This window comes from Haliotis rubra, unplaced genomic scaffold (assembly GCF_003918875.1).
Source record: "Haliotis rubra isolate DU_JTF1 unplaced genomic scaffold, ASM391887v1 Scf1104, whole genome shotgun sequence".
Classification (NCBI taxonomy): domain Eukaryota; kingdom Metazoa; phylum Mollusca; class Gastropoda; order Lepetellida; family Haliotidae; genus Haliotis; species Haliotis rubra.
The window spans coordinates 68,476-94,586 of NW_025765009.1; the positions used below are offsets into that span (position 1 = coordinate 68,476).

General features: G+C 37.6%; 1 protein-coding gene across 1 annotated transcript; it reads left to right on the plus strand.

Annotated features, from left to right (window-relative positions):
* The first annotated feature begins 209 nt into the window (after window positions 1–209).
* Window positions 210–26,111, plus strand: LOC124286973 (E3 ubiquitin-protein ligase ZNRF2-like). The gene is given in 5 exon segments (XM_046723435.1): window positions 210–668; window positions 17,864–17,959; window positions 21,035–21,057; window positions 21,059–21,141; window positions 22,919–26,111. Coding segments are annotated over 5 exon segments (573 nt in total). The 5' UTR covers window positions 210–355; the 3' UTR covers window positions 22,977–26,111.

Sequence of the window (26,111 nt, forward strand, 5' to 3'; positions counted from 1 at the left end):
AAAGAACCAATAAAATAATAAAATATCCTATGAAACAGCCTAAACATATTCATAGTAATGTTAAGGTGATATAATTTCCATCAAAGATGCAGATTTTTATCAGATAACAGTCATTTGAAACAGACATCATTTATGCCCTTGTGTTGTCTTTCAATGGTTTACATAGGTCACATGACAAAACTACGTCACTTTTGTGTTGGTTCCCTGACGCAAAACAAGGAAGAAAAGATGGCGGATAGAAATAGAAAGAGATCAAATCATGTATTTATGTTGCAAGTTTAGAGTTTTGCCAGTCGCAATCTTTGATTCCAACCCATGAAATTTGAAGACGGAAGTGTCAGTGTATTGAAAAACCATGGGCCTGAAGCTTAGTACGCACAATCAGCCCCGTATGAGAACATACTCTGGGAGCAGCCCTGCTGGCACCAGTTCGGCCACAGGGGATTTAGCCATGGGTCGATCAGGGGGTGCTGCCGCCCGTGCCCGTGCCAGAAGTCTCGGAAGCTTCCAATCCCCTGGTCATTCGGGTGCTTTGACTATACCAACATCAAACGGCGCCGCTCACAGAAGCAATTCGCCCGATTCTGATTCTAGCTCACCTGAAGAAGGGGGACCCTTCGGCCGCGCGTTTGCTCACTCCCTACCCGTGCATTTGTTTGCTTTACAAGGTATGTATACCCCATTTGTGTTTAGTTTCTGTTATAAAATGTGCTGTTTTAGTTTCATGACAACTGCAGCTGTGGGTAAACCTTTAACTTTAACGCGCACCTGTCGAGGAAACACCAGGTTTGACTATGTAATTTGTGCTTGATCATTGTATGAACTCACGTCAGGATTGTTTACATGAATGTTTTTGTCCCGCGATCAGCCACGTGGATCAAAGGTCATGTGATGACAACACGCCACCGAGGGTAGCAGAATATGGAGCTGACTTTACCCACCTCTGCAACCGCATCAGATGTGATGCATATTTATTTCTGTCACAGCTGATCAGCTGATCTCCCCACGTGTTCAAAACAAACAGTGTTATTGCACTTCTGTTTAGTGTGTAATATAGAATTTGTGCAAAATATTGACATGAAAACAGTCTTAGAAGTTTTTAGAATATGGGTCATTTTTGGGGAAGGCAAATTAAGTCATCGTTATCTTTATACAGTTAATTATATGCTACAATATCATAATTACTATCACTATTATGTCATTCGTTGGTTTCACTGGGTACAATGTGTTAAGCCCATTTCTGGTGTCCCCCGCCGTGATATTGCTGGAATATTGCTAAAAGCGGCGTAAAACTAAACTCAGTCAGTCAGTCGTTGGTTTAGAGTGCATTTACACTATCGATAAACATACGACCGAACCGGAAACATGCCAGTGGATATCTTTCAGTTTCACACGCTCTGCGCATGCGCACAGCGAGTTGAAAAGTAATGTGAAACCAACGAATGCTGATAACTTGTATAATTCTTGATACATTGTCGGCTCATGACTTGTATGGCAAAGTGTTTGACGGATTCATTTTTCACTGATTAGTAGCCAATACATTGCTTATGGATTTGATACTAATGATAGGAACATGACGAAAGCTTGAACTCTGTACGCTATTACACAACGTCCCCTATAGCTTGGTTGGAACTGCTTTGAATTGCTTATGATGATACATGAAGGGAAGATTCCCATGTTTGTTTGCTAATGAATGAACCATTCGTTATCTTTGCATCTTTGAGGTCTTGGATTGGTGCCAGATCTAATGGTGATGTGATTGACTGCAGAATACCCCCACCATCAGTCACTTCCACATGCAGTGGAAATTGTTGAATGAACAGGGCTCGAAAATTCCACTCGTCCGCTTGTATTCACGAGTAAAATTTATTTCGGGCAAGTGAAAAACATAATTTGCTTGTCCTAGAGGACGAGTACGTTTTCTGACCCAAAAGTAACATTTTTCTATTTCCTTGAAGTTAGCTATCTTAAATGGTGAAAGAATTCAATTTGGTCAAAGATTTTGTACGGAAGACAAAATAAGTAATGTTTATTGTAGTTTTATTCCAAGCAAACATTTTGAAATAAAATAATTTAAAATTATATTCATTGTGATGCATGATCTATAGGGCAAATACAATTCTAGAAGGATGAGTGGAAAGTTCATTTAACTCGGCCTATAGGGCGAGTGCAGATTTTTGAATTTTTCGAGCCCTGATGAAGACCCTGGCCAAGCTTGATTATGGTTTGAATATTTTAGATTGATAGTGCCCAAAACTCAGTGTATTTCCACATACAGCAGAATCTTCTCAAGACAAGATACTGACCATTCTGTCTTTCTGTTATGACCAAAACAAGTTCGTGGTCTTGAATGCTATGTAAATATTTTATGCTTGTCAGAAGAGGCAACTCATCTTGACAGTCTCAACTACCCAGATAGCATTCGGATGTTGGCCCAACGTTGGCAATGTTGGTAAAACCATTGCCAATGTTGGGCCAACGTGTGAATGCTATCTTGGTAACAGAATTGGTTTTGCTGTCTTGGTTGCTGCATGTTGATCCATGGATCGATGCTCATGATGTCAATCAGTTGATTGTCTGGTCCAAGACTCTATTATTTACAGACCACCGTCATATGAGTGGAATATTGCTGAGTGCAGTGTTAAACAATAGAACTGCAACGATTCACCCAGACCTCGATTCATTTCGATTTTCGATAATGGACCCTTTCGATAATTTTCCATTCGATTCTTCATACAAGTAAAAACATTCGATTTCATTTAACTCTTAGAGTCAGCTTTTTTAGCGTGAAATCCATCGTCAACTTGGCGATGCCTACCAACAACAGTTTGTATTGGATAATTAGCCCGATGTCAACCAATCACATTTCGCCTTATTTCAGTGCTCGAAACTGCTCAAATTGGAGTCAAAATTACGTTCTGGCTGTGTGGAAATAATTTAAATAGGTATTCAAATATTGAATCGAAATAGTGATAATGGTTATCGAAAATCAAAACTAAGGTGTCAGATTCGATTTTCAGTGAATCGAACCGAATCGTTGAAGCCCTATTTAACAAGAAGCTGGCGAAGATTGACATTTTCCTGCTATTACATTTATGAAGTGGGATCACATGTGATTTTTAAGAGAAATATAAATACTATTATTACCCATTGGGTTAGAAATAACAAAACTATAAAGGATATTTATCATAGTAGAGTGGGAAATTCTGAATGTGTCTGTAAACAACAAATACCGGTAAACAAGCAAACAATAAGATAACTTTCACACCCACAAATCTTCAAAACAGTTTCATTGTAACACAACTTTCACACCCATAAATCTTCAAAACAGTTTCATAGTAACACAACTTTCACACCCACAAATCTTCAAAACAGTTTCATTGTAACACAACTTTCACACCAAAACACAAATCTTCAAAACAGTTTCATTGTAACACAACTTTCACAGTAAAAATCTTCAAAACAGTTTCATTGTAACACAACTTTCACATCTTCAAAACAGTTTCATTGTAACACAACTTTCACACTCATTCACAACTTTCAGTTTATATTCAAAACAGTTCCAGTTTATTGCCATTTTTGTCCTTTCACACTGTCTTTCATTCACCTTAAAAGGACCACAAAGACTAAGAAAAAACTATAAATACACTATGCCATTCAACTGAGAATAAGGTTTTATGCTTTCAGCCTTTGCTACTGACTCTTCCATTGGTTGATAACACATTCATATGACATGACTGGAGTAGGTTGTGTGATATTCAGTGTCAACCACAGCTTTAACTCACTCCATGATCCTTTCCTCCCCACTGACACATCTCCTCAGGTGGGACATGATCCACCAGTAACAGCAGGCTGTACTCATCCATAATCTGAAATCTGCTGAGTGAAGGTTTTTCCTCTTCCAGTTCCACTTGTGAGAGATAAATATTTCTAACTGATGGAGGACGTTTTTTTTTCAGTAATCTGCATTAGTAACACATGATTAATTTTTCTGAATTGAATATCAATGTAGGTACCATACAGATGAATAAATGGCCATCAACAACCTGGGCATGTTTTAAGATGAAAGTTCTCACAAGATCAGCCAAATGTTACATTTGGCAGGACGGTTCATTCATATTGGTCCCTTCTAGTAAGTCGTAACTACTTGCTTCAGTTTGGTCCCTCTTCCAATAAGTCGTAATTGGCTTGAGATGAGTTCTTCTTAAATTCGGTGGGGTAGCTAAGTGGTTACAGTATTCGCAGTGACCACATTACTGTCATGTCAAATATGTAAGAGTTGACTGTTTTCCTGTCTGACTTGGATATATTCCGTTTTGCAAATCTCACTTTGGTAGATAACACCCCAATTACAGTAAAACACTCCTATTTGAAGGGGGCAGGGTAAAACTAAAGTCACTCACTCACTCACTCATTTACTCCTTTATATAAAGTCACATACATGTATATTTGATTCAAGTGATAGAAAATAATGAATTGAATTCATGAAGGGATCTGGTACAATTCACGGAATATGCAAGTGATTTGTAACTGCCCTATTCAATTATGGTTGTATTTGACATATTCAGCTCCGAAAGTATGGAAAACACATAGGAGTGTAACGATACGGCGATATAGTATCGTATCCCGATACAAGGCCCCGATACATCGACTTGAAGGACATGTATCGCAATACATACGATACATTATAAATAATCTTTAAGTTCCATGGATAGGCGGGCGGGGAAACACTATGAACATGATGAACAGGAAGTAAATCTCTAATCTTATAAAGAAATCTTTAACCTTGTTTTCAGTTTGTGTGTTGCCTGTTGGAGCAAGTCTGAAGTATAGCGAATTCATCCAATTTAACCACGTTCCAATTTAATATCAATCATAATGATCATTATCCTGAAGAATCACAGGTGGCCCAGTTGTCCAAGTTGCTGTAGTTTGCTATACAGAGTTGCCTCCCTTTGACAAGCCATGCACCTAAAGGGTTCATGGGTTCCAATCCTTGTTTTCTCAAGTCATGTTTCTAGTTTTGTCAGGACCATACATTTGCTCATGGCTTTCAAACACTTAGGACATAAACATACTGATTTGGAAAATCAGAGGTATATATCATAATTATGCTAGCTGTAAATTTTATGTAAAACTGAACATGTAGCGTGAGATTTTGAGTAAAAAGTTTAGAGCTATTATGATTTCGTTATATACCTCTGATTTTCCAACACAGTATGTTTATTTCCATTCTACCATAACTGCATGATTAAGAATAAAAAAAAGAATAAAAAAATACATACTGTGTTGGAAAATCAGAGGTATATAACGTGATTATATACCTCTGAATGACTTTGATTAACCAATCACAATCCAGTATTTACTGAAATCATGGTAGAATGGTAAATAAACATGAGCCCTTCATCACTTCTGGTTTTCCACAATATAACGTATAAATAACAGCAGCATTTAACCTCTGTTCGATGTTTAATACTTATAGTAGGACTGCATGGTATTACTTGTATATCACACTACGCCTTTCAAATGATACCTGTTACAATGTATTTTCTCAGAACTGGTATATAGGGTAATAAAAATATATGAAATTTTGTGATTATCTCTAAAGTTTAAGTTAACATCTACACAGACTTTCATTCACACTAAAGTTTTTCCATTGTAATTAATTGACAGAACAGTATACTTTACATACCAGGGATAGAAATACTTTTTTTTCTAAGTGTGCCTTAGGGCACCAGGTAAATATTTTAGGTGTGCCTTTCAGAAATCAGGTGTGCACACATGTTTTTAGAATAAATGACTGTAGCAAAGATGATGATCTTTTGAAATTTATTGTCAGAAAACAACAAATGTAACCAGTTTTCGGTTATCACTGATATGTCTTCTGTTTAAGATGGCTTTCTTATGTTTCATTTGTTCTGCTTTCCCAGCACCTTTAATTGCTAAGAATTGTGTGAGAGGTTCACTTTTTTCAATATATCTAACATACACAATTTCCTCTTCAATAACTGAACTATCAGTACTCCCAACACTCTAAATGAAAAAACAACCAGATTTCTTTACATGAACCATCATAATTCCAGTGATTTCCTGGGCGATAAAGTCAATAAATGATTTTACTTGGTTGTCATTTGCATAAGTGTTTCTGTTTGGTTATTAAGTGACTAAAGGTGTGTTATGTCTTAGGCGTGCCATAAGGACCCTGAGAACATTTTTTATCCGTGCCATTTCGATATTTACCGTGCCATGGCATGCTAATATATGGGGTATTTCGAACCCTGCATACAATATATTTTATGAAAAAGAAAATGCAATACCCCAAAATGAAATCTTAATTTGAGATTTCTGATATCACAACCATGAATCGATGACATTTACTTTCAGGGCTTTAGCATGTAGAAAATAGGCTCTGCATGTACAATCAATGTCACTCACTGTCAATCACTTTAGCTCCCACCCAATATATCACAATACTTATGATCTCAGTAGCGCAATGTATTGCAATATGACTTATTTGCCAATAGCCCTGATAACATTTACATTGGAATGTACATTGGAATGTAATCTTTGAAACATAAAAACAGGAAACATATTGATATTGCACTTACTTTTTTCCCCCCTGGTATGTGAGATGCGTCATCCCTGGTATGGTCTTGTAGTAGCACTTCCATCGTCTTCCCCTCCATTCTGAGGATCAGGACGTCACAAGTATCCCCATAAGTGTCAACATGATATTAGACCCACTTTGCAAACTCTGTTCAATTTTAAAACAGCAGACAGTCTGGTAAAAAATTTACGGAAAACTGCTGATGTTGAGGCACAGTGATTTGTTTGAAGTGGTACAAGAACTTGTTGGACGTAATTTACATGTCTCATTTTATCACCCTTGCATATTCTCTAGATAAACACACTTGTCATCGATTCCCAATTGCGTAGATCGATGCTCATACTTTTAATCACTCGATTGTCTGGTCAAGACTCGATTATTGACAGACCACCTCTATATAGCTGGAATGTTGCTGACTGTGATTTTAACCAACATCCAAACCAATCCAAACCATAGATTAACTGATATTTAAATTGCATTGATTTCTCGTCACTTGTTTGCATATGACACGGCACAAGACCATTGAGTGACGTGTGTTAATTACACTCGACACTGTAGGGATTTGTCATGGACTTCCCTCACCTGTGGGATCTCACCACAGGTAAATAGCGACTGTTCACAAGAAACAGTCCTTATTACGTCCACATGTAGATGAGAGACTTCTGTAGCACACATCTGTAGTGCATAAATAACCATGAGCACATTTTATTCTCTTGTAAAGTCGTCACAAACATATGGTAATTTGACAGACCTGTGATTAAAGTACCATGTTTTTTAAGATTTCAAAAGAGACAAAATGGATGGAACTGAACAGATGCCGAAAAGGTATAACAGTAAAATTTCAACAATAACTGAAATGCCAGAATGAAATGCCACACAGTAATGCGATACTATGGACATTATGATTCAACCGCATTGAGATAAGACCTTTCACTCCACTATCAATGATGAATCCTTTCCTCATCAAGTCAAAATGAAACATATGTAATATTTGGGATTACACTTTCTTAGTAAGGTACAGATTCTTGTACTTTTTGAGTTGAGTCCAATCCGGGATTCGAACCCACGCCCTCAGAGTCAGGCACCTAATTGCCAGCATACAAAGTCAGCCGGCTAACCCGCTCTGCCACCGCGACTCCCACAAAAATGGAAGTTAGACAACTGGTAGTCTAGACACTCTGATAAGTGTAAATTGGCTCGGCTCCCACGGCCAAAAGCTATGATTAAACAATGTCATTTAGAAAGTGGTCAAATGTAACATATGTTATATTTGGTATTACACTTTCTTAGTAAAGTACAGATTCTTGTTTCGATTCTTGTGGGATGGGACGGGACTGAACCCAAAAGTACAAGAATCTGTACTTTACTAAGAAAGTGTAATACCAAATATAACATATGTTACATTTGACCACTTTCTAAATGACCTTGTGTAATCAAGTCAAAATAAAGATGAGCAAATTTGCAGGACCTCCTTTCAGAAATCTATATCTTTTCAAAAGGAAACCCACTTTGACATACCCTTTATCGTGGAAAGGATGAACCTCAGTAAACCAATATACCATTAATACATATTGTGGAAAGAGTGAACCTCAATAAACCAATATACCGATAATATGTATTGCGGAAAGAGTGAACCTCAATAAACCAATATACCATTAATACATATTGTAGAAAGAATGAACCTCAATAAACCAATATACCGATAATACGTATTGCGGAAAGAATGAACCTCAGTAAACCAATATACCATTAATACATATTGCGGAAAGAGTGAACCAATATACCGATAATATGTATTGCGGAAAGAGTGAACCAATATACCGATAATATGTATTGCGGAAAGAGTGAACCTCAGTAAACCAATATACCATTACTACATATTGTAGAAAGAGTGAACCTCAATAAACCAATATACCGATAATATGTATTGTGGAAAGAATGAACCTCAGTAAACCAATATACCGATAATACATATTGTGGAAAGAGTGAACCTCAATAAACCAATATACCCATAATACATATTGCGGAAAGAATGAACCTCAATAAACCAATATACCCATAATACATATTGTGGAAAGAGTGAACCTCAGTAAACCAATATACCATTAATACATATTGCGGAAAGAATGAACCTCAGTAAACCAATATACCATTAATACATATTGCGGAAAGAATGAACCTCAATAAACCAATATACCATTAATACAAATTGTAGAAAGAGTGAACCTCAATAAACCAATATACCCATAATACGTATTGTGGAAAGAATGAACCTCAGTAAACCAATATACCGATAATACGTATTGTTGAAAGAGTGAACCTCAATAAACCAATATACCCATAATACGTATTGCGGAAAGAATGAACCTCAGTAAACCAATATACCATTACTACATATTGCGGAAAGAGTGAACCTCAATAAACCAATATACCGATAATATGTATTGTGGAATGAATGAACCTCAGTAAACCAATATACCATTACTACATATAGTGGAAAGAGTGAACCTCAATAAACCAATATACCGATAATATGTATTGTGGAAAGAATGAACCTCAGTAAACCAATACAGTGAAGCCTCGTTAATCCGGACGGTTGCGTTTCTCAGTAAATTCTACTGGACTACTGAATCAAGACCCAAGTTGATTCCCTAAGAATTACAAAAACGACACGAATCTGGATAAAACAAATAAGCATTTAATGTAAAGCTTAATTCATCACATCAATAATTTTACCGAGTGACATCCGCATGTTGATCCCACGTGTCTGATCACGTCCTTCCTCAGCACAGGTGAGGTAATGTCTAACAAGCGATCTATTGTAGTATGCCTTGAATGTCCGAATTATTCCTGCATCCATCGGTTGAATATGAGACGTGGTATTTGGTCACATTTCTCAAAGTTAGCGAAGCACACTTGTGACTTGCAGCATTGTCGTGAAAAGCAAAATCACTTTTAGTCCACGTGACCGATCTGTCTGTCAAAGTACATTAACCAATCACAAAACAGCTCACTTGTCATCCACGCCTCTGTATTGTGGTGTCAATCAAAGTGTAAATGTACAGTATCTTCAGTCGGGAGCTTTTATGTCTAATTAAAACAACAACCCAGTTGGCCAGTTAATTAAAGTAAACATCGCCGGGCGGTGTTGTTACGGTTCGTGAACACGACTTATAGCGTCCGGACTGTGAAGCAATTTACTGTTTATTTTACTGATTGGTGACAGCTACTTACCGTCCGGTTCCGGAAACCGAATTTCCGGATTATCGAGGCAAATTATATAGGCATAGATTGGTAACAAGCTGAAATCGCCCGGGAGGCGAGACATCCGGATTATCGGAGTCCAGACTAACGGGGCTTCACTGTATATCATTACTACATATAGTGGAAAGAGTGAACCTCAATAAACCAATATACCATTACTACATATAGTGGAAAGAGTGAACCTCAATAAACCAATATACCGATAATATGTATTGTGGAAAGAATGAACCTCAGTAAACCAATATACCATTACTACATATAGTGGAAAGAGTGAACCTCAATAAACTAATATACTGATAATACGTATTGTGGAAAGAATGAACCTCAGTAAACCAATCAATATACCGATAATACGTATTGTGGAAAGAATGAACCTCAGTAAACCAATATACCGATAATACGTATTGTGGAAAGAATGAACCTCAGTAAACCAATATACTGATAATACGTATTGTGGTAAGAATGAACCTCAATAAACCAATATACTGATAATACTGCACACCCTTTATGATCTAGAGATAATGACTGAAGAATATACTGTGTTTCTATGACGTATTGTTGAACATTTCATAAGGACCAAGCCTCTGTATTTGACGGAAGGTTTTGTCCTTAGGAAATGTTGAGCTGTGTATCATCTCATGAATCAGGGGTGGCAATAACTTTAAAATTGCTTTAAAATCGGTTATATTTTTGGTAAATAAACGTCAACCAATCAAATGTCATGGTATCAATTGCACTATAATCTGAAGTACCTATGTAATTTTGCCTAACCGGTCTGTTGTACTTGGCAGACATGTCATTCACCACTCAAACGCGTCAATAACAACCAAGTTCTTCCACATAATTATATTTCATCTGAAATTACAGCTTTGCTACCCAAATCTGAAAGAATCACCAAATCTTTAACTTATGTATGGTAGTAGATCAGGTCTTTATAAACTAATGTAAGGAAATCTGTGTTGCAATTTGGGGAATATGCTAACCTCTCATATTGATACGCTGTGCGATACGGTATATATCCTGCTACCCAGTTCACGCAATGTTTTGCATGAAATCCTAGCAGGAAGATGTTGCTCTGATTCAGCAGATGTTTAACTTGCATGAGTAACGTTAGTTAATGATTTTATGCAGTCAAAAAAATCAGTTTGTTTCATGATATGCTGTAAGATCAAGCTGCTGCTAGTACATGCAGTTGTCAGTTATGTACCGCAAAAAGTATAATTAATATTAGCTACAAATAATGTACTGTGCCGATGTGAAAGTGAAGCTTGGGATACGAGTCTGAGTGGAGCCGGCTTTGGTGCAGATCTTGTTGGTAGTAGCAAATATTCAAATAATACTAATCGATGCAAAATTAATGAATTCATGAATCAGTACATCAGAGAATCATGGTAACACAATTAGCAATAGTTAGCTACCTTTGTTGGTAGCCCAAAGCGTGGGTCGTGTTGAAGTTAATCCCATGATCAGTGAAGTTATGTCACCATGAATGATATTTCTGAATATTTAACTAGAATGGTGTGTTTGTGCTGACACATATTTGCTTTTAAGTATTCATTGCTATTTGTCGTCCCTTCAGGTGTGAATAGATCAAAGATGATATGTAAATTCTGATTAGTAATTCATAAACTTGATAAATACACTTGAATGAATTATTCCCATAGTAGTAATATTTTAAAGGATTGGAAGACATTAGCGTAAGGATTTGAAGCTGATATATGTTGTATGACTCACTATGGTGAGTGAGTGAGTTGGGTTTCATTGCTTTTTACGCCGCTTTTAGCAATATTCCGGCTATTTCATGGCGGGGACACCAGAAATGGGCTTCAAACATTGTACCCTTGTAGGAAATCGAACCCGGGTCTTTGGCGTGAGGAGTGAGGAGTGGCTTTACAGGGATTTACATGGAGTCCTGTATTTGAGGCTCCCTGGGACTCATACTCGTAATTTTCAGGGGTCCTGGACAACAAAATCGGGGTCCCAGACACTTAAATATTATTATTAATACTGTTATTGTATTGTGTATCATGATCATCACATTGTTACAGTAATTAAATTGCAAAATACCATTACCCAGCTAGTAGCAAACTCAGTGATAACTTATTGTCACTTGATTGGAAATTTTACAAACAGTACTTGGACTTTTTCTGAGTCCCTGTGGATGCGCTAATAAATTTTGTTGCGTCCATTGTCAATTTTTTATGTGTATGGGATGCAGGAATTCACATCCTGTGAACCCCTGGCTTTAACCATTAGGCTACTCCACCGCCCTCACAATTATCATGATTATATGATAGTGTGTCAGCTTGATCATGTTGATGTGCTGAGACAACATCAACTGAGGCTTGCGCAGATCGATGCTCATGGTGTTGATCACTGGATTGTCTGGTCTAGACTCGATTCTTTACACACCGCCGCCATATAGCTAAAATATTGCTAAGTAAAACAAAACTCACTCACTCACTCACTCAACTGATGCAGTTTTCAGACATGTCTGGGTTTGGTGAAGCTCATGAGCAAACAAAGAAGTTGAAACAGAATTCGAACCAGAATCATGGGTACCTAGCATATATATGTAAATTATATGCATCCTTCTTCAATTCATTTGAGTATAAATGTGGTATTTTGTATACAGTATATTCCTTGTTGTGTCAGTTGATTGTCGATACTGCTGTTGCTAGGATATGATGGTTTAGGGTTCCCTATTCATGACTATTTTTGTCTGACACGTCTTTTTCAATGTGGAGCATCACATCTTGTGTCTTACAAGTCTAAATCATGCCGAGTTTCATTAGTCTTTCTGTCTTGAACGTGCTTAACAACTTCGGAGGTAGCTTAGTTTGCTTAGCAGTAGAAACATTTGTTTGACAGGCATGTGAAAGACCCATTTGGATTTTTAAGGAGAGAGATTTCATTGGAAAAAGTATGTTGTCCTCAATAAAAGAAATTTTGAAAGTAGTTTTAAAAGAAAATAATGTGTCTGTCATCAAATACACATTATTGTAAGCTGGTATTTTTTATGATATTTAGTCTCATAGTTTTGTTGTTGTTTTTATAAATCTGGTTTTTACAGGTATAGATGAATAAAACATCTTGTATCCATACAAAGTGTGTAAACAAGTGGATAACACTAAGATATTGCTTTAAAACTATAGGATAGATACACTTCTCTGATATGGGAATATAAGGACTGCACAGTATTACCGATATACTGATATATCGCAATACGCTTTTCAAACGATACGTATTGCAATATTTTTTCTGAGAACCGGTATAGCAGGCCATTTCTTCCCCGGTCTAAACTTTCCCCGATGAGAATCTGGCATAGGCTAAACTTTCCCCTGGGAGGTTTTGTCCTAGGATATTCTTACCCCGGGGAAAGTTTGGGCTAGGCTAAAGTTTTCCCTCCTAGGCCAAACTTTCCCCCCTGTTTAAACTAGGATATTTTGTTCTGTTTTCTATGAAAAGTGGGAATATTCTGGCCTACCTAGGCCACTTCTTCCCCACCTTTGTTTTTATATCAAAAGGGGGAGATTCTGGCCTACCTAGGCTACTTCTTCCCCACCCTTGTTCTCATATCAAAGGGGGAGATTCTGGCTTAGCTAGGCTACTTCTTCCCCACCCTTGTTCTCATATCAAAGGGGGAGATTCTGGCTTAGCTAGGCTACTTCTTCCCCACCCTTGTTCTCATATCAAAGGGGGAGATTCTGGCTTAGCTAGGCTACTATCACCCTTGTTTCCATATCAAAGGGGAGATTCTGGCTTAGCTAGGCTACTTCTTCCCCACCCTTGTTTCCTTATCAAAAGGGGGAGATTCTGGCTTAGCTAGGCTACTTTTCCCCACCCTTGTTTCCATATCAAAAGGGGGAGATTCTGGCCTAGCTAGGCTACTTCTTCCCCACCCTTGTTTCCATATCAAAAGGGGGAGATTCTGGCCTACCTAGGCTAATTCTTCCCCACCCTTGTTTCCATATCAAAAGGGGGAGATTCTGGCCTAGCTAGGCTACTTCTTCCCCACCTTGCTCTTATAAACCGACAGAAGTCTTGATTTATATTTTGGTACACATTTTTACCAAATAGTCCATTTTTGCCTCTGACTTGGGTGTAGTGGTTTGAATGCATACATGTTTGAACTGCATTTACCTCTAAATCCATCCGGCTCCTGCTCCTGCCTATGAAGACACATTACATTAGTTCTTTATCTGTCCAAATCATGTCACCATAGATGAAAACATTCAATCGCATATTTGATAGGTAAAAAAGATGTAATATACACAGGTTGCTTGCTCTCTTATCATGCTGTTTATTATCTAATATTTGTTTTATTTATGTATAAATGTAATGGAACATTATTCACATAAGCTTGTTTACTAATCCATAATCACTTTTGGTGAATGAAATATGATTCAGATATCCAAGGGCCCAGTATACCCCTTATCAAACCTGGGTATTTAGTTCCGAATATAGTAATGATTTTGAGATAAGCCAATTTGGAGTAAGTGGGGATAAGTAAATTATTGAAATATAAAAATAAGTAAATGATAATACAAAACAATAGTAATGATATAATATCTTTGCTTTTATGCTTGCTTTTCTGTTTCATCTCACCATATATAAGGGTATTGTAACAAAATGTGAACCATGTACATGTCATGTATGAAGATGAAGATTACCTGTAAATTGTTAATGGAACGTGACATCAACATGAATATCTTATCAATGTGTTCACGTAAATAGCAATGTGTTGTTTTTGTTTCTGACTTTTTCAAGACTAACATAAACATGCAAACAAGGTTGGGGAAGAAATAGCCCAGCTTGGCCAGAATCTCCCCTTTTGAAATAAGAACAAGGGTTTGAAACAAGTAGCCTTTAAAGTTGATTCAAGGGTGGGGAAAGTTTGGCCTAGGACAAACTTTCCCGTGGAAGATTAAGCCTGTTTAAATTAACGGGTGTCCAGGGGAAAGTTTGGCCTGTTACACGGTATATTTGGTAAAGAAGATATGTTTTTTTGTGATTATCTTTATGGTTTAAATTAAAATATACACACTTTTCTTCACAACAAATGCTTTCCTTCGTTATTCGATTGCAAAATGGCATACTGTAATGCAATAATTTGTATAAAAAGGAAAATAGAATCCATGACTAATCAACCTAATTTTGAGATTGCTGTTATCAGAACCATAAGATGTATGTTTAGGAACTTATGATGTAGAAAATAGGATTGACATGTACCATTAGTGTCACTTACTGTCAAATACTTTAGTTCCCAATATATTGCAATATGTATCACAATACGGATTCCTGAATCGCAATATATTGCAATACAGTTTATTTGTCAATACACAGCCCTAGTGACTATATGTGGTACTGAATTGACTGTACAATTGAATGAAGTCATCCGACATTTCCTGCTTCCTTCCTGGTAACTCTGTTTCGCATTGTATCTCAGTGGTAATGGAAGCTGTGAAACTGGGGCATTCTGCCTGTAGTCTTGTGTCCAGTGGTGAAACTACGATACACATGTTCACATCATATCACGAGGAAACTTCTTGATTGTATATGTAAATAGAGCAGGTACTAAACGAAATGCTAGTTCTTGGCACATGTTCATAGCGGCCATTTTGGAAGCAGACGTGAAACTCTAATTTCTGGTATTTGACTGACAAAATGCTGGGATATCATGTATTATATCGTTGTTGTTATAAACTAACAATACACTGGTATATCATTTCTCTTCTAATCTCATCCACCAATCTGTTGGTGAGCTGTTGTGTGATTTGTGACCCGTTCATACACAGGAACGTGTGTCAACACTCTAAACCTATAACTACACCCATTTTTAACTGAGAGTATAAAATGTATGACAATATCGTTAATAGTCAATAGACTTTATTACCTGTCAAAAGATAAATATTGTTAATATCTCGTCAAATAAAAAATTAATTGTAAATGTAGATTTACAAGATCCTAGATGAGTATTGTTAGACATTTATTTCCCCGTCCAGAGGTACAGATAAGCTGCGTATCTGTGTGAATTACGCAAATATTTATGTGAAAACTCAATTCCTATTAAGTCTATTGCGTACAAGTACGCTTGAATTTTTGTAAATACTCAATAAATGTGATCTTACATGCGTACACACAAAAATGTCAAATGTTAGTTTGACTAACATTTAAACTTTATTATATTTAAAAAATTAATGGAAAATGGCAAAATACCCAATTGAGTTTGAGTGAGGTGAGTACAATTTATTTGGTTACTCAAAAGAAAAATAGGATACCCAATTGAGATGACTGACTGACTGAGTTTAGTTTTACGCCGCTTTTAGCAATATTCCAGCAATATCACGGCGGGGGACACCAGAAATGGGCTTAACACATTGTGCCCATGTGGGGAATCGAACCCGGGTCTTCGGCGTGACGAGCCAACGCTTTAACCACTTGGCTACCCCACCGCCCCAATTGAGATGAACACAAGCGAGTACATAACTCAATGACCCAAAAAGTTATCTGTAGCTCTGCCCATCAGTTGACAAGGAAATAGATGGACATTTGATAATTTGAACAAAACGGAGTGATAAATATGAAAATAAATCTATCAAAGCCACTGTACCTTTACGTTTGGGAATATCCTGAACCGTGTTCATTTTTAAAACAGACCTCCTTGTTTCATGAAAATCTTTCTTTGTTATATAGCCTTATGTATATAAATGGTGATAACATGTGTGATATGTTTCAGATTTTGCTTGTAGTGTTCAGTATCATGGTTACCATGGAGACCATTATTTATAAACATGAACACTGGTAATGACACAGGGCCAAATGACAAAAGTGATCCTCGTCATGTTCAATTACACTGAATAATGCATTTGCTCTGTGAACATGCTGATCAAGTAAACAAGAACTTTTTTCTGTGTTATTGAGTAAATAGTAGATTTTATCTGTATGATGAATGAATAGATTTAGATTATTTATGATTTATTTATGTATAGAATATATTTTTGCATAAAATATATTGCATATGTTGACATGATCAGTGTGAAATGTGATATGCAGTTATCTGTGAGTATTTCTGCTACCTTTTTGTGTTTGAAAAACAATACCCACTTACCATATATTATGGTTGTCATTTTCTCTTGTTCGTTCAGGATGGTGGGGTAGCCTGTTAAAGCATTAGCTCATCATGCTGAAGACCCAGGTTAATTTCCCCACATGGGTACAATGTCTGAATCCCAATCCTGGGGTCTCCTGCCTTGATATAGCAGGAATATTGCTAAAAGTGGCATAATACCATACTCACTCACTATTCTCTATAAACGTTATATTATTGTTTGTTAAAACTAAATGCACTTACCCTTACAGCCACATTAGTTCTAACTATATTTATATATTTATATAGGGGGCGGTTCCATTTGGGAATTTTTGTTGAAAATTGCTGCAAAATTTGAGCCTGACTATCAGTCCTCTGAGCAAACCTAGATCATAAGCCTGTGCACCATTAATGTACAGTAAACGTATGCAGGAACAGCTAATTTATGTGCTATATAAATACTCTTATTAATTAATTAATTGTGATCAGTGGAGTGATGCCCACGATGTTTTACTCTGATAGAGGCATTAGGTCATTGTATCATAATCCACAGACCTGGGCCCCGTTTCACAAAGCTGTCGTAGGCCTAAGATCTCGTAACTTTTCTCGTAGCATTCGTACTTCCTATGTTACAGTAAAGCAGGTACCAATGCTACGAGTAACGTTACGAGATATTAGGCCTAATGAGAGCTTTGAAACGGGCCCTGGTTCCGATCCACAAAGTGTTCGTAAGTCTATAATTTATCGTAGGCTTACGAATGTCATATCTCTCGGGACCCTGGACTACAGGGAGCTTGTTGAGCATGGTAGAATCTCATAAAAGTATACAAGTGACTATGGAATTTCATTTGAAACCTTAACTAAACGGAATGGGAATTACTTAGTTTGATTTTGTTTTGCAGGAATCAAGTGCCCAGTGTGCTCCAAGTTCATTCCTCCAGATGATATTGAGTGTCATCTTGTCATCTGCCTCACCAAGCCAAGAATAACCTACAATGGTAAGACAACCACTTGTCCTTGACCTCTTTATTGGCATGTTTATCAGAGCCATCTTAGCTCTAAGGTGATCATACAGGGCTCCAGATAAGGGCCGTATCGGTGTATGTACGGATAAAAAATATGCACGAGACGGTAGGAAATAATTTAGAAAACGTAGCAGATATGCACGACAGCAATGGTGTATGGTCTTAAAATCATTTACAGACATATTTATCTGAAAAAGTTTTGTTTTATTGTTTATTGACCTCTTTACACAAGAGTAGCAATGTTGTGGTGCATATATGATATGAAACAAAACACAAGATTGCTGATACTCCATTAAATTCCATTCAGTACTCTAAATGTACACTTTTAGGTTTTCCAGTACTCCTATTTTGAAAAAATAAGGAGTACATACTCCAGGGCCTAGATTTTCGAAGCTCTCTTAACGCTAAGATCGTCGTAAGTTACTGTTAATGTATGCCGTAAGTGCCATACATTAACAGTAACTTACGACGATCTTAGCGCTAAGAGAGCTTTCGAAAATTGAGGCCCTGATGTTGAAAATTTTTCTGGAGCCGTGTCGTAACCCTCCAACTTTAACATAAGCTTACGATCATTATATAGCTACAATCACTCTGTGCAGCCTGGCCCTAGGCACAATTCCACAAAGCAGTTTTACAGCTGCAACTGCCATCAGTGTATGTTAAAGAAAGGGTGTTACGATCACTTTAAAGCTACAATCTGTTGTAAAACTGGTTTAGAGCATGGGAGTTACGGTCTTCCCAGAGCTATGACTGCTTCAAGTGTATGTCAAAGTATGGGAGTTACGATCACCTTGGATCTGCAACTGCTGTGAGTCTCTGTGAAAGTATGTAAGTTACGGTCTTCCTAGAGCTATGACTGCTACAAGTGTATGTCAATGTATGGAGTTACGATCACCTTGGATTTACAACTCTTGTGAATGTCTGTGAAAGTATGTGAGTTACGGTCTTCCTAGTGCTATGACTATTTAAGTGTATGTCAACGTATGGGAGTTACGATCACCTTGGATCTACAACTCTTGTGAATGTCTGTGAAAGTATGTGAGTTACGGTCTTCCTAGAGCTATGACCGCTTCAAGTGTATGTCAAAGTATGGGAGTTCACGATCACCTTGGATCTACAACTCTTGTGAATGTCTGTGGAAGTATGTGAGTTACGGTCTTCCTAGAACTATGACTGCTTCAAGTGTATGTCAAAGTATGGGAGTTACGATCACCTTGGATCTACAACTCTTGTGAATGTCTGTGGAAGTATGTGAGTTACGGTCTTCCTAGAGCTATGACTGCTTCAAGTGTATGTCAAAGTATGGGAGTTACGATCACCTTGGATCTACAACTTTTGTGAATGTCTGTGGAAGTATGTGAGTTACGGTCTTCCTAGAGCTATGACTACTTTAAGTGTATGTCAAAGTATGGGAGTTACGATCCTAGATGCACAACAACAACCACTCCCAATATTTACCTGAGATAGTTGTTTATATACCTGACAAGGTGTGAAATGTGTACTTTCTCCACCTCTCTGTCATCTCAGCACCTGGGTATCCATCTGGTTAATCAAAGATTGAAATTGAGCATAAAAGTCAAGGGTCAAAACCCCAATGTTTAAAGTTGATGATTTTGTGGGTCACCTGATTCAATATCAGCCAGACCCCCAGAACCTCCCTTGATTAAGGCCCCCTTTAAAATACTGTCTGTTTATGCACTTGGGTATAATTTTCCCCACATTCTTCTAATATGTGGAGCATCACATACATACCAATAGAGCCTAGCATTCTTTATTTTTACATGAAGCTGAAATACTGCTGCATGCTGTGTTAAACATCAGACATGATGGCTGTAGTAATGCTGTGCTGTGTAAAGCAACATTGACTCAATATCACCTATTATCATCACGTAGCTAGTGATGGGTGACGCTCATATTGTCATCACTTGGCTAGCGATGGATGACGACACACAAACGCTTCACCTCTGCTTTCCATGTGGGGATTCTTGGCTGGGTTTGGGTTCAAGTACTAATGCTAATACTATTTACGAAAGTCAATTATAAGATCCCAAAACTGGCTAATTGTCACCATACTGCAACAGCATGGATCGGTGGCTATGCAGTCAGACTGCATTACCGGTTTATATCTATAATCCTTGAATATTTGTGTTTGTAGTCATGTTATTTGTCTTGGAGACTTAAATATAAATAATTTATTGAGTTGTAATACTGTTATTTTTAACCCAGGCCCCAATCCACAAAGCATTCGGAGCATACAACCTTTGTAACTATATAGTTTACGAATGTCATAGTGATACCAAGACTTTTTGGATCGAGACACTGATCAGCTTACAGTATATAGATATAGTAATAATAATAATAATAATATTAATAATGTATTTATAAAGCACCTAATATCCACCATAGAGATGCTCAGTGGCGCTGTGACAATATTGGGGAAGGAAATAGTTCATATAACTTTACAGAAAGGCAGCAGTGAATAGATTGGTCTTTAGCAGAGATTTAAAAGTTTCTTTCGATGAAGTGTTCCTGATTTCCTTTGGAAGAGTGTTCCACAGTACCCTGCGGCATCCTTCTGGATCTGTATCCGAATCCACAAAGCGTTTGTAACGTTACGACCTATCGTAACTCTATGCTTAGGAGATAAACATACTGTGTTGGAAAATCAGAGGTATATTATGAAATTATAATAGCTTCTGAATTTGATTTAAACTGAACGTGTAGCTTGAGGATTTAAATAGAAAATTTAGATTATTATAATTTTGTTATGTACCTCTGATTTTCTATCACAGTATGTTCATCTCCATTCTACCATAACCGCGTTATTAAGATTTAAAAAAAATACATACTGTGTTGGAAAATCAGAGGTATATAACGTGATTATATTAACCAATCACAATCCAGTATTTACTGAAGTCATGGTAGATTACGAATGGCATAGTGCTACTAACGCTTTGTGGAGCAGGACCCTAGAATCATTTAGTGTTGCAGACCATGGAAGTAAATGACATTCACTCACTCACACACTGTTGTGTTGCTATGTTACAGAGGATGTGTTGCCAGATGACAAGGGGGGAGTGTGTCATATGTTTTGAAGACCTGCAGAAAGGGGATACCATTGCCAGACTACCATGCTTGTGTATATATCACAAAGCGTAAGTTCTATAAAACAATTTCTGATTCATTTTACGATTCATTTGAAGGATTTTGTGTGCACAGTGTAGCTATGTCAACATAAAGCATGTAGTTCCGTTACAATCATGGTACTGAGGTAGCCTAGTGGTTAGAACATAGTGTCACGGGTTTGATTCCCTACAAATCGGCATTATGGGTGAAGCCCTTTTCATGTGTCGCCAACCACAATATTGCTAGAATAATGCTTAAACTGGTTAAACATCATATGCAAACACTCACTCCGTCACAATAATATTTATGTGAAACATGAATTTGTGAACAGTATGCTTGTCATATTTTACCGTTATGTTCCATTTTATTTTTGCAATGGTTTGGCCAAATGGTAAATATATTTGTTCTTTAGGCTTGAATCCCACGTTTGAATCCCCACATTGTTTCAATACATTAAGCCCATTTCTTGTGGGGGTGTGAGGTAGCCTAGTTGTTACTTAAAGTGTCTGCTGATCACGCCGAAGACATGGGTTCGATTCCTCGCATTGGTACAATGTATGAAACCATTTCTGGTGTCCTTGCCGTGATATTGCTTGAATAGTGCTAAAAGCGGCGTAAACCTAAACTCACTCACTCTTTCTTGTGAACCCCGCCGAAAAGCAGTGGGTAAAACATACTTAATTGCTCACTCAATTACATTTTCTTGTGAACCCTGCTAAAACCTGCATGTAAAACATACTTAATTGCTACCTTAATGAAATATTTTTGGAACGCTGAAAAAGGTGGCATGTAAAACATAATTTATTGCTCATTCTATTATATTGTACCACTTGATTCACCAGTAATTGTGTCATGAAGGGGCATTTAGCCCAGTGGTTTCCGCCGGGTTCGATTCCCCACATGGGTACTGGAAGCCCTTTTCTGAGGTGTTTCCTAGCTGCGATATTGCTGGAATATTGCTAAAACGCGTAAAACCATACTCACTCACTTACTCAATTATGTCATGAACATGTCGGATCTCTGTTACTGGGAGAGACTTTGTCCCCAGATAGAAATTGTGGTCTTGGTCAGTTAAACCTAGAAAAAAAGAGACTAATCCTCCATTTCAAAGAAAAGTCTTAATGGTATGTTACTGATACTTGTTTTTTGGCTTTTCTTAAGAACACATGAATATCAAAACATATCTTTACAAAACAACATTCCATATAAAAGGCCAATACATAGTGCACTTGGTAAGGTCAAGTCTTATCAAAGCAAAACTGGGATTATATTTGGTTGATGCATGTCAGCATGTTCAAATTTGCATATATCGATGCTCATGATGTCAATCACAGGATCGTCTTGTTTAGATTTGATTATTTACAGACCACAGTCATATAGATGTAATATTGCTGAGTGCGGTGTTAAGTAACTAAACACCCGTGAAGGTCCGGGTTAGAATATCGATCTTCAGTAAGCCATGCTTTTCGTAAGAGGTGACTTACGGGATCGGGTGGTCAGGCTTGCTGACTTGGTTGACACATGTCATCGGTTCCCAGTTGCGCAGATCGATGCTCATGCTGTTGATCACTGGATTGTCTGGTCCAGACTCGATTATTTACAGACTGCTGCCATATAGCTGGAATATTGCTGAGTGCGGCGTAAAAAAACTAAACTCACTCAGTAACAAAAAATGCATATGGTCAGTTTTTCATTTTTTGCCTTGATAGGGCAAAAATATTGCTCCCTTTTTTAAAAATGTCATAAGAATTCACTCACTCTTAACAGTGTAAACTGATCAACTGACACAGTTCATTTGCTTTGTAGGTGTATAGACAAATGGTTTGAAGTGAACCGTTCTTGTCCGGAACATCCAGCTGATTAGAGATGCAAGGAGCTTTGATGTGAGGACAGTGTCAGGAGTTCACAGCAGATGCAAAATGGTGGACAAAAAAACCCAATGGTGCATGAATTTTGTGATATCAAACCTTCAATTACCATATTTTGCTTGCACAGAGAAATTGCACAGCTGCCCTTATTGTGGTGGTAGTTGTTAATTGCAGAGCAATTTTGTTTGTGCCAATCTGATAACTTTTCCCTCAGATGACACAAGCAATCAATTCTGGGATCAATAAGCCAGTTTCTATAGATAGTCACAGTTATTTATGGATCGTCAAGACTTGGTTTGGATACATGATTTAGTTAAAGTCTTCAGCCAGCTATCAGTTGACCTCAAGAATAATCAATCAGAATGTGAAACAAATCAATGACTAACTTAGACTGATGGCTGCCAGTTGTCACTAGAAAGGATGACGTCACAAATCATTGCCAATCTCTCTTTGACTCCGACTGTGGCAGCAGAACTGGACTGTATATTCTATTGATTGTCAAGGTGTAACAAGCAGGACTTGATGGAGTTTCCTGTTTTGTCTAATCTCGGATTTGTTTGATCCGTGTTGATTTTGTTGCAATGCTTCAAAAGTGAAAGGGACATTGCCATGAAAACAGTTATTGCTACTTTTATTTGACCTTTTAAAATGTGATCATTTATGATCCATAGGATGGAATGAGAAGTGCATATGCTAGGCTGGTTACCTAGGGAATGCTTTTACACACCAAAATAATTAACTCTTTTAGTACAGATCCCACCTTGAGGGCAAGTGGTACATACATCTGTCATTAAAGGGGTGAGGGCCTGTTTTAGTTAAAAACTGATAATAACTGTGTATATGTGCTAGAGTTTCGTGTGTACAGTGTTTGGTTGGTTAAAGCTTGCATTTAACCCAGTGGATGGCAGTGTGTTCAGTATTTTGACACTATGTTTTTATGAGTGCAGTCTCCATGGAGACGATGACACTGACTTGATGGATATATTCTGTGTGATAAAAGAATTGAAGTGGTTTAACTGGTGTATCACAACACTCCCGCTTGGAAGACACACTCAAGGATGGTATAAATGTGGAATCACGATACTTGACAATGGAGGGATGGAGTGTCTCATCAGTGTTTTATAAAAAAAATTCTCAGAGGTTCTCAAGTTGCCACAAGTCACCTGTTGGTAAAAACAACTTCAGTGGAAGGAGAGTGAAATTGTGATAGGATATATTCATGCCAGTGCCACATCCATATTTGATGAAGTTCGGTGTATTCATTTAAGGATGTTTCTGACGAAATATGCATTCAACTCTTGAAGGCGGGTGTAGTAGTGATTGATGTGGACACTGCACAAGCTGTCCCTTGGGCACTTGCCAAGCTGGACAGTCGTTCACAGTGTGTACAGTACAACCACCGCCATCTCTACTTGTATCAGTCATTTATGTCAATATTAAGCCAGTCTACAAGTGGTGTCAGTTCAACAACAGTCAGCCATCACGAAGCTAAACAGACTGTCAGCCACACCCAGACGTCAACTTTGTACAGATTTGTCAACATTGTACAGATTTGTCAACTTTGTACAGATTTGTCAACATTGCCCGGACATTTCAACATTAAACAGATTCTCAAGGTTACTCCAATGTGTCAACATTAATAGGTTTGTCAACATTACCAAGATTTGTCAACATGATATGGTCTTTTCAACAGTGCCCATATTCTGTCAATAATCAACTGATTTTGTCCACGGAAGGATATTTGTGAGTGTACCCAGATTGTCAACTGCACTGATTTGTCAATTATTCATCGTGGGTAGGGTCAATCCTGTTCTTGTTTCAGCAATGCCTGATCTTGTCAACGGTCAGGTTCTGAAAACAGTGCTCATGTTTGTGAACTACTGGGTCTTGTCAGTGGTGCCAAGGTATGTTGTCAAGGAGATGAGCACTTATCGATGGTGCCAAGAATTGTCAGATGAGACTTGTTAGTGGTGGCCAGGCTCGAAGTGAAGGAGACAAGACTTGTCAGTGGTATCGAGAGTTGTTTTCAGTGGTGCCAAGACCTATTGTCAAAGGTGCCAAAACTGTTGTCAGCTGTGCCCAGGCTTGTTGTAAATGGAGACAACACTTGTCAATGGTCCCAAGACTTGTTGTCATTGGTGCCAAAGCTGTTGTCAGCGGTGCCCAGCCTTGTTGTCAATGGAAACAAGGCTTGTCAATGGTGCCAAGACTCGTTGTCAATGGTGCCCACCCCTGTTTGTCAGTAGTGACAAGACTTGTCAACAGTGTACAGACACTTAGCCAAATGAACCTATTGTGTGATATAAACTTTTTGTAAGATTGTATACATACATGTACAGCATGTTGCTGCCGCCATGGACGTGACCTGATATTATACATATATATGTTGTATCTGTCACTGCTTCTTGTAACCCAATGACTTTTGTGCATGTGGCTAGAATTGGACTCTATGCTCTGTATGTTTGGTCAAGGTTGTCGCATGTGATAGTGATGGAAACATGTAAAGTTAACAAACTATTATGTACTTTCCCCACAATGCAACCTTCATTGCCTATGTTAATTAGACTATGCTGATCTTAATTCAGATTTGTGGGGTAGCCTAGGCGTTAAAGCGTCCGCTCGTCATGCCGAAGACCCGTGTGATTCCCCACATGGGTACAATGTGTGAAGCCCATTTCTGGTGTCCCCCGCCTTGATATTGCTGGAATATTGCTAAAAGCGGCATAAAACCATACTGAGTGACTCACTAATTCAGATTTGTCTGTTTAACATGTTAAAAGGTAAGGACGTGCTTCAGCAGAAACTATAGAGCATTTTTAAATGTAATTGTAACATTATATGTACATCAGGTTTATATTTATTATGGATCTCAAGGTAACTGAACAAACATATTACAAAATTCCCTGTCACAATTCTGAACAATCAAAGTCATATGAATGATCAATATTGGTAAAATCAGCATAAAACCAAATTTCTCACTCACACTTTGTACTATAATGAAGTAACAATCAAACTGAGAATTGTTTAACTCAGTAATATTGTGAACTGGGAGAATTTTTCTAGTCTGAACTTGTTAAAAAGTTGTCAACAATTGTGTAATTTAACTGAAGGTAGTAAAGATTGAAGTTGTT